The sequence below is a fragment of the Stenella coeruleoalba genome (genome assembly GCF_951394435.1).
Source record: "Stenella coeruleoalba genome assembly, chromosome: 1".
In the NCBI taxonomy this organism is placed as follows: Eukaryota; Metazoa; Chordata; class Mammalia; order Artiodactyla; family Delphinidae; genus Stenella; species Stenella coeruleoalba.
The window spans coordinates 95777655-95787903 of NC_137169.1; the positions used below are offsets into that span (position 1 = coordinate 95777655).

Consider the following 10249-nt stretch of genomic DNA (forward strand, 5'->3'; position numbering starts at 1 on the left):
TAGGGCACCTAGAAGTTCCTGCAGGGCCTCATGTCCTAAAGGTTGGTTCTCTCCATGCCCTCTGTGATTGTGGGACGGTAACAAAGCCTATGTCTGACTGGAAGGCCTCAGGGCAGGAAAACACTTCATGTTTTCCACACAACAGTATATAAGCCTGATGAAAGGGCTTGACGTGGCAGCTGCTTTAGCTCTCCTCTCTGAAGCCTGGGGAGAGGAAGCATCCAGCATAGGCTCACTGTAGCCAGACCAGAAGAGCTAACCATACTACTGCATGGGCCTGAGACTTTTCTGCAGTGTGGGTGGGAAAAGTGAAGCTTCCCCAGCGGTTGCCCGGGAGACAAGATAAGGGGTACAAGAGCTACATCTGCAGAAAGGGAAGGAGTTTGAGAGATCAGATGGAAGAGAGACTAGGCTGGGCAATCCACTGAACTCCCATTTTCTGTTCTAAAAGGTAACCATCCTACTAACCTCATCCATTCTCCTGCAGTGCCACCTAAGAGGAGCTGGGGAAGAGCTGCAAAACATGGCAGACAAAACTGCACATCTTGGCCAGGACCTATGGAACTCCCTGGGGGGTTGGGGAAGGGGGGAGAAGGGGAGGGTTGAAGAGATGCAGCCACGGATTCCTTGGGATGATGGAGAAAGGAGTATCAAAACGTTTCAGGCACAGAGACAGGGCTTGGCACAGGCCAAAATACAGGGGAGAACTCTCAGTAGTCTTCCCCAGATCTGTTCTCTTTATCAGCTCACCCTCTTGGCTAAACTCAGCCATAGCAAAAACTGCTTTGGAAAGATTAAAAAATACTATATAAATGTAGACTCTAGGGGTGCTCTGGCATCAACATCTGTCATTGCATTGACTGCCAAGGTTGACTGGTCTGATGTGGCTGGCTGTGAGGTGTCTCCATCCCTCACCACTTTACTTGTTCCTCATGAAGAGAAAAAGACAGCTTTCCAGACAGAGGAGGACTGTCCTTTGGTCAAGATTTTATCCATGTAAGAAATTAGGTAATTATTCAAATTCTGATTCTTATTTTATTTTTTGACTGCACTGCATGACTTGTGGGATCTTAGTTCCTCAAGCAGGGATTGAACCCGTGCCCCCCTGTAGCGGAAGTGTGGAGTCCTAACCACTGGACCGCCAGGGAATTCCCCAAATTCTGATTCTTTTAGTTTCTCTTTTCCTTATACCATTTCCTCTTCCCTTGTGGAATCCACCATGACAATCCCCTACCAAGAGAGTAGCCAAAGAAACTGCATGTTCAGAGTTTAGTAGAATCCAGTCCAATTTCTGGTAAGCTGTCTTCTGTACCAAGAAAGTGGGGACCACGTTTCTGTGTTCTGTGCAATGCCTAGGACATATTACACTGTCAATGAATAATAACCTTCCTATTAAATTAATATACTTTAAGCCAAACTAAGATGGTTACCATTCACGACATGAACATATACTGGTAATAATCAAAATACTGTGAAACCGAGCTGCTCTCCCATCATTTCTTTTAACCCAGTCCAAGCATTTTTCCATGGTACAGTTTGCAGGCTTGATCCAGACTTTTAAGAGAACTCTTCAGGGAGACAACCCTCCTCCCCAGGGATCCAGAAAGCCTTCTTTATTTACAGGCTCTAGCCCCAAGTCATGGAATTTCTAAACTCTCTCTTGCTAAAGCGTCAGTGACATTTCTTTTGAGAATATCTGCCAGGTTGGCAAACTATGGTCTGCTGGCCAAAACCAACCTGCTGCCTGGTTTTGTATGGTCTGTGAGCTAGTAAGAGTTTGTGCATTTTTAAATGGTTAAAAAACCTCAAATACATGTTACAATGATATGGCAATCGCATTTTAATGTCCATAAATAAAGTTTTACTGGAACAGAGCCACAGTCATTCATTTGTGTGCTGTCTGTGGCTGCCTTCCTGCCACAACGGTACAGCTGAGTAGTTGTAACAGAGACTATATGGGCTGCGAAGCTGAACACGTTTCCTGTCTGGCTGTTTACAGAAAAGGTTGGCTGACCCCTGGTCCATCTTAATGCCTAGATGTGGATTCAACCCATGCCCTTATAACAGCATTTAACTCTTCTCCCCCTAGACAGGCCACACCCTTCTGAGGTCCAGTGAACCCCAGCCACAGGCTGAAAAGATAAATAAACCAGTCACAGACTATGCCAGAACAGAGACTCAAGCCAGGTTTAATGATCATTGTCTAGTTTTCAGAGCCCAGAGGCTCCAAGATTTGCCAGCCTGAGAGTACATAAGTGGGAAGACTAGGATCCTGGACATGGGGAGGCCTGCTTGCTCCGCCAGCAGGGCTACGAGGAAGTACAAAGGTAAGGACACACGGAAAACTGGAATCAGTTGGCTTTACTCTCCCCAGCTGGGGTATACCTGCTCCTGGCTCCTTCCTAGGAGCCTCATAAATACAGGCAAAGAAAAAAAATCACAAATAATCACACAGACAGATTGTACAGCCCTGTCGTTCTGTCTCCAGGGACACCTGCTTCCTGGGAGACACGTCTGGTTTATGGGAGTTGGGGTGATGGCTCGACCTTTATAACCAGAGCTAGCAGTTTCCTACACGGGGTTCTACTGAGCTTACATATGCTGAGTACCCGATCCCCCAGGTAGAAAGCTACCTTTGGGTTCTATCAACTGAAACCATGGGAGGAGGCTCATCACTTCAGTCTCTTGGTGGGGCAGCCAGGCACGTCTACCAGTCTCTCAAACCGGTAGGTACTGGCCAACCTAGTGGATACAGTGGGGAGACTTAGATCCTCAGGGCCTTTTAGTGATATTATGCCCTAAACTGGGTAGGATTTATGAAGCAAATGGCCCTCCTAGTCCTCAGGAACTCAGCTAGAAGGCCCCAGAAGACCCACTTCATTTGACATTCACTTTAAAGATTTTCAGAGCCCCAGATGGTGCCTAGAGGGGAAGCTGCAGTATGGAGGTGAGATTTTTCCCCGATTCCCTGGTAAGTCTGAGGAGGGAGTCCTGGTTCCTATAGCTTCAGTATCAGAATCTTCAGAAGTCTCTGAAATATAACCAGACAACTTTTTCCTCCTGCCCCTGTCTTACCAGGGCAGTTAACACAGGAAGAGCAACTTACAGCTCCCTGGTCCCCTGCCAGTGTTCTGGGTCTGTCACTGACCTAGTTCTACATTTATTTCTCACATATATCATCTTTAATCCAAGGAAGGTTTCTGAGGGGTCTGAAGAGCCAGCTAGCTCCTCATCACCCCTTCTCTCAAGATCTTCCACCTGTAGTTCTCCTAACTCCAGCCTTTGCTGAGAAGTTATTCAGTGTCGTGGAGATGTGGGTGAAGCTTCAGGCAGTTCAGAAATCTAAAGTACAAAAGTTTGTATTTGTGGAGCCTGGCATGGTCACTGTCTCTCCTACAGGGCAAGAAAGTTGTGTGCATGAAGTTGTGCACATGGGTGGCAACCACTCTGGAAGTGGACGTTAGTGGGGACTGAAGACTCACTGTCTTGATGGAAGTCAAGGTGCTGGGGTGCATGCAGACCTATGAGCATGCATCCCTATGAGCATGCAAGTACTTGAGGGAAATGCTGCACCTCTCTTGACAAAACTAGGTTACTAATAAAGGATGGACAGCAGTCTTGACATCCCAGGAACAGACAAGAAGCAGATGTTGAGTTCCAGTCCCCTCCCCGAATCTTAATAGGCAGCGGGAGTTAGGCCCTCCTAGCAAGCAGCTTTCACCCGCAGGTAAATAACACTTCTTGGAACCTAAAGAGAGATCAGAAAACTAGAAGATCTGGAGAACTTCCGATGGAAGGAGACTTGGTGGGAGAGAGGGGAGAGACTGAAAAGACCAACGTCAGAGAACGTTTTCACCTTGGCCCTGCTCGTCCCCTTGCCAAAGCTCAGAGCAACCAACTCCCAGGGCCTGCAGTAGAGTCAAAGGGAGTTGTCGTCTCTATACCCAAAGTATCCTGCAACTGGGTTGGAATGGAACGTTGGGCCTGTTCTTAAGTTCCTTGGGCCTGACAACCACAACTGCACAGACCTCTGGCTGACAGGGTCTCCTTTTCAAAGTTTAGTGCCACTGACTGTCTGTTACAAGACTGCCTGGAACCTCGTGGAGAGGGCAAGACTTAGCCACACTCCAAATTGCCATTCTTCTGTGGCAGAGACCACTCAATTCCATCTCCTCGGATGATGAGATCCCATGCTTTGGCCTTGCAGCAGGGCTGAGATCTCTAAGAGAGGAGCAAAGCGGCTTTGTCAACACAGAAGAGATACATACCCGGCCCCCTCCATCCCCGAGCCCAATCTAACCCAGCTGGGGCCAGACTTTCCCGGACTCCTTCCTTTGCAGAGCAGCATATTAGGGAACACTCAGAATCCCACCTGAACTTGACCAGGAGACTGAATGAAGAGATGGCATACACAAAAAATCAGGTAGGTCCAGCTGGATGCTACATAATAGAGGCTGATTTACCCTCCTCCTCCTAGTGCAAAGAGGCCCCCATCCCACGTCTGTGGCAGGCATCCACAGAAGCTCTGCTTTCAGCACCCTCCACCCTGGTGCTACACACAGGTGCTGGGAATCAAATGCTAACCAAGGGTTTCACCAACCAGGGAATTAGCCAGTCTGGAGTTTATCCCCCACCTCCAAGTTCTGTGCTGGCACCTATGCTGTGACAGGGACCCCTCGGTTCATGTTGTACTCCTCTGTACCACTGGTCCCAGGACAAGGCACAGATACCACATCTCACATTGTTGCCGTATCTGACAGGCAACAGGCCAGGCTCCTGCAAAGAACCATCCACCCAGGGCTCACCCAGAAAGAGGAAGGCATTAGTGGGAAGTCTTACAACGGCTTTGGGGAGTGTTACTGATTAAGGTCTCAGCCTTTTCCTGACTCATTTTTCCAAAGGTTTCCAATTTCCCCAGCTGTGAAGTGTGACTTCCTGGTCAAAGATAATATAGCTTTCCCCCAACATGGCTGCTGTGGAAGCTCCCGCCAGCACACACAACATCGCAGGTGTGGGTGGGCAGAGATAGGAAAAAATGATTTTTTTTTTCCAAATAATTTTCTCTTAAGGAGCTATGGATGACCTCAAAAAAGTTTAAGGAATCCGCTCTTCCTCCCACCCCTTCCTCATTCCCACCAGCTCAGATACACTCCTCTTCTTCCACCACATTGAGAACTGTCAGGGCTCTGGATAGGGGTGTAGCATTTGCCTGAGAATTAGCATATCCATATTTGAAAATCATGGCAGCCACACCCTGCTTGGGGTCTTGCCTGTTGCTGTAACCGTGACCAATTCCCTTGAGTTCGGGGGGAGCCCACTCCCTTGGGCAGCTAGCCCTCTCTTCCATCCCCTCATATCCTTCAGGGGTGCATTACCTCTCCTGGGGCAGAATCTCCCCACCAACCCATCCTGCTCACACCACAATGGGCGTATCAGAGAAGACCGAGCTGACTGATTCTGGATCTGACATCCTCCGCTGGCCCTTGCCTGTCGCCTCAGGCACCGGCAGGGTGTTGCCTGGCTTGAGCTTGCCGTTCTGACCCTGCCCGGTTCCAGCAGGTTCCAGGAAGGCCACCCGCTGGTCAAAACCATCATCCTTGTCCCCACCAGCCATAGGATCGTGGTTGGGTGTGGTACTAAGCATGGAAGAGCTGAGGCTGTCTCCTTGATGGCTGGAAGGCTTCTCGACACCCCGGCACCAGCAGCGGCAAGGGGTGAGGTACAGGTATATGAGGACCAGGACCACACTGAGGATACAGCCCACGAGGGTGGTATAGGCTGTGTTGAGGGTGTCATGGTGTCCGTGCAAGGTGAAATTGTATACTTTCAACTCCACAGACAGTGTCTCATTGAAAGCCTCCCCCACGGCATAGCAGGTATACACGCCCCCATCCTCGACCTGCACCCGCCGGAAATGAAGACTGCCGTCCTTGGACACCGTCACTGTGCTGTTGGCCACCTCATCTAGCACCCGTTCATTGCTTGGTGTCACCCACACCTTGGTCATCCCCTGCTGCTTGGTGTCACACTTGATGGTCAAGGTGTCACCCAGGTGGGCCTCCCAGGCACGTTCCTTGTACTCGCTGCAATTGAGGAAACTCAGACTGAAGACATTGTGCAGCTTCTTGGAGCTCATGCAGTACAGGTCCTCCTGAAAGTCCATCACGGAGCTCAGCTGCCGGTACTGCCAGTGGGAAAAGAGCTGGTAGAGCTCACAGTCGCAGTGTAGCGGGTTGTTGTGCAGGTACAGCCCATTCTTGATCCAGGCGGGCAGCTTCTGCAGGTCGGGCAATGGTAAGTTCTTTAGCTTGTTGGAGGAGAGGTCCAGGAGCGTTAGTTTGGGTAGCTTGGCTCCTTCCTTGACCAGTTCCAGAGGGAAGCGGGAGATCTGGTTCTGGCTCAAGTAGAGTTTCTGCAGCTGGACCACGTCGTCGAAGGCGCAGCGGTCAACTGCCATAATGTGGTTATTGTAGAGCAGCAGCACCTCCAGCGCCTGCAATTCACTGAACAGGAACTCGTCCAGGGTACGCAGCTGGTTGGAGGAGAGGTCCAGGTAGCGCAGGTTGGGTACTGGGGAAAAGGCCTCAGAGGAGATGAAGTTCAGCTGGTTGTGGCTCAGCAGCAGGGAGTGCAGGTGGGTCAGGCGCGTGGGGGTCCACTCAGCCCGCAGGCGGCTCAGGTTGTTGTGGCTGAGGTCCAGGAGCGCCGTGTAGCTGGGCAAGGAGTGGGGCACGTTGGGCAGCTGCTGCTTGGAGCAGCTGAGGATGTTGCTGGCACACAGGCAGGCGGCTGGACAGCTAACCAAGGGACGGCCAGCTCTGGCCTCCTCAAAGAGGAGCAGGAACAAGGACAGCAGCAGGAGCCAGAGGCCTCGCAGGTCACACTGGGGTTGCATAGTGTCACTGGGGAGGGCGAGGAAGGCCACAAGGAAGATCTGGGAGGAAGTCACCCGGGCATGTTCTGGTGGGGTAAGGAAGGGTCACTTTCACCATAGGCTTAAGAGAAAGAGGATGGGTTTGTGGTCACTGGGGCCTCTGGCAGGAAGGACCGACTTTCCTGCCTTCCCCTCTTCTCCCCCACCCCCCCACCCCGCGGCCCCATCCCCGTTGGGCTAGAAGAGAAAGGAAGAGATGCTGGGTAGTTCCCAAGCACTGTGCAGGCGGTGAGCTCAAAATACTGGGACCGAGGAGGAGGTGGGCACAAGGGCCTGCTGCGCTAGGGTCACAGGAGCGGAGGATGGGGATCGCCGGGGCGTCAGGGACTGTTGGGGTTACAGGGATTGCAGGGCCCGGGTCTGGAGGCAGGGTCAGTAGGGCCTTTGGGGAGGAGCTGAAGCAAGGTCGACGGGGCACAGGCTGGGTAGGGCGAGCCCTAACCGGGCTGAGGGGCCCCGGGGCCTGTCGGGGCGGGCTCCCCCCGCGGGACCTCTGCTCACTGCACCTGCTCGGCGAGGACGTGTCTCAGCCCATGGCGGGTCCGGGAGCTCCGTCGCGGCCTCCCCTGGCGGCGCCTCACCGGCCGGCCTGCCGCGGCGCCCGCCTTTCGCGGGGGCCCGCGCCCGGCAACATCGCCTCCCGGGGACTTGCCGGGCTCCGCTCCGCTCCCCCCGCGCCGCAGCCTCGACCGCTGCGCCGTCGGAACCCCCAGACCACGGCCACCGTCTCCGGGTCCGCTGGGCCGGCGTGCAGCGGTGCCGGGAGCGGGAGGCGCCGCGATCCGAGCGCTGGGAGCGGCGTGGGGGCAGCGAACACCGCGCGCGCGCCCGTCACCGCCGCCGAGCCTGGGGGCGCGTGCGCGCGGCGGGGGCGGGGCGCACGTGCGTGTGTTTGTGTCGGAGCCCGACTGGCGGACCGGCGGTCGCGCGCCGCTCATTCCTTCTCAGAAAGTGTTGGGACCTGGCGAGGAAAACTGTCGGGAGGAGGGCTCTGGCCCCTTAGTTCCCCAATTACTTCTTCCACCTTCTTCCAGCCCCTTCACCACCCCATCCTTCTACCTACCAAAACCTCTCTCAGGAAAAGTAGGTCTAACTGAAGTGAATTCGCTGCAACTGGCTCTGGGCCAAGATGCGTCACATGTCTTCTAATTTTACAAATTAGAGAAATCTGGTTCAGTTCCCGGCTCTTAATGTTGGCGGGAAATTCATTAGTCACGTTCTGAGGTTCCTCCCTCCCCTCTCTCTAGGTCTGTGAAGTTCCAACATTTGGGGGAAAGATTTGGAGAAGGGCCTTTATTTTTCAGTCTTGATGCTACTGTTCCACGACTCTTGGGGTACCACTGAAAGGGTACAGCTCCACAGCCTACAAGCTGGATGGGCAGGAGTAGGGGTAAGGGAGGATCTTTGGTGCAAGCACAGACACCCTGTGAGGCAACTCTCTTGCTCTCTTTCACACACACACACACACACACACACACACACACACACCCCGAGTGCATACAAGCCAGGGACAAGTTTCCATTCCTGGAAACTCCAAAATCCTTCCCAGCCTGGGGGAAATCATTCATCCCTTAAGTCTGGCACTTGCCCTCTTCCTAAACCAGTATCAGCTCTTTCCCCTCCCCTTATGGAGCAATTCCAGCATAGTTTCTCTGCTACCTAATCCTCAAAATGAAGGGGGCGGGGGCGTGTCTTCTTTAGGGTGGTCCCTGAAACACCAAGAAGCTGTTAACCAGTGTGTGTTTTGGGGGTTGGGCATGGGAATAAGGGGATGTGAGAAGAGCCTAGACCTTATAATTCAAGACTAGCTGTTCTTGAGATGGTAGACCCTGAGGGAGAAATTACCTTCTTATTTTTTCTAGTTTCTTACAACAGCAAGAACAAGACTGAAATTGATGTCTCAATATATTAGCCTGCTAAGAGTTTTCAAAAGAAAGAATTTATATGTCACATGTTTTACCATGGATTTAAGGGAATGTATTATCTCTTCAAGGGGTATTAGCATGTTAACCCTATGCACAGTGTGAAAAGGTCTTTCCTTTCCTGTTTATTTCAGGCATCAGTGATAATGTAGGGAGGGTATTCAGGGTGTGGGAAATTCTGAAATCACATTGCATCAGTTCTTTATTGCGGTATAACAAATTGCCCCAAATTCAGTGGTTTAATACAAGAATATACATTTATTGTCTTTCACAGTTTCTGTTGGTCAGAGATTCAGGAGCAGCTTGAAAGGCAGTTCTGGCTTGGCAGTTGCAAACAAATGGAGCTACAGTCAATGGAAGGCTTGACTGGGGCTGGAGAATCAACTTCCACAGAGGCTCAGTTACATGGCTCACTCATGACTGGCCGGCTGTTGGCCGGAGAGCCTGGCTCCTCGCTGTAGAGGCCTCTCCACAAGACTGAGTGTCCTCACAGCACGGTAGGTGACTTCCCTCAGAGCAAGAGATTCAAGAGACAGCAAGGCAGAGGTCACCCTGACCTAGCTTTATGAGGTCACACCTGTCACCTCCACTTTGGTCACATGGACCAGCCCTGATTCAGTATGGGAGGAAACTACACAAAGTTATGAATACCAGGAGGAGATGATCTTTGGGGACCACTTTGGAGGCTGGCTATCACACACATCATCTCTGAAATCACATCTATTTTTCAATTTTAAAAAATGTCATACATACACAAGAGAAAATAATACTATGAATGGCCATGTACCCATCACCCATAGTCAATAATTATCAAGGGAATTCCATCATTTTGTTTTGTACAGGTATCCCTGAGAAACTCACGCTCTTCCCACCGCACCCCCATCCGCATATCCTGTACTGACTTTCCTTAGACTCGGTGTTCCAGGCTCTCTCCCTTCTCTCACTTTCCCCTTTCTGCTATGCTTAAGGGATGGATAAGAGACAGATACAAAGAAAGAAGCCCCCTTATGCTGGACACCGGTCTCAGATGCGGGTATCTGCAATTGAAGAGGTCACCACAGATATGGTTCTCAGTCAATCCTTTTTTTTTTTTTTTTTTCAATTTTCAGGTCATTCAGAAATAACCTTGCCATTTTCAGATTTTAATGTGCATACAGATCACCTGGGGATATTGTTAACATGCAGATTCTGAATCTGTAGGTCTAGGGTGGGGCCTGAAATTCTGCGTTTCTAACAAGCTAATAAAGTGATGCAGACACTGCTGATCCACAGGCCACACTTTGAGTACCAAGGGTCTAGAGCTGTGCTGTCCAAGTCAGTAGCCACTAGCTACACGTGACTATTTAACTTAATTAAAATTAAATAGCATTCCATTGTAAAGCAATTATACTCC

The 10249-nt window shown here is 51.2% G+C and overlaps 1 protein-coding gene across 3 annotated transcripts; it reads right to left on the reverse strand.

The window, feature by feature from the left end:
- Positions 1–101: 101 nt before the first annotated feature.
- Positions 102–7719, reverse strand: AMIGO1 (adhesion molecule with Ig like domain 1). 3 transcript variants are annotated; one of them, XM_079925100.1, is made up of 3 exons: positions 7441–7719; positions 5376–6960; positions 102–4221 (listed from the first exon to the last, which is right to left on the reverse strand). In XM_079925100.1, the coding sequence occupies exon 2, from the start codon at positions 6893–6895 to the stop codon at positions 5414–5416; it is 1482 nt and encodes a 493-aa protein (XP_079781226.1). In that variant the 5' UTR covers positions 6896–6960; positions 7441–7719; the 3' UTR covers positions 102–4221; positions 5376–5413. The 3 variants fall into 3 exon arrangements, with proteins under 3 accessions (XP_079781226.1, XP_079781224.1, XP_079781225.1); XM_079925098.1 differs by having other exon boundaries at positions 102–6960; XM_079925099.1 differs by having other exon boundaries at positions 102–6995.
- Positions 7720–10249: the final 2530 nt, after the last annotated feature.

What these genes read in the sequence shown, in the direction of transcription:
- AMIGO1 (XM_079925100.1), bottom strand. Translation starts at nt 6,895, where the DNA reads ATGCAACCCCAGTGTGACCTGCGAGGCCTCTGGCTCCTGCTGCTGTCC.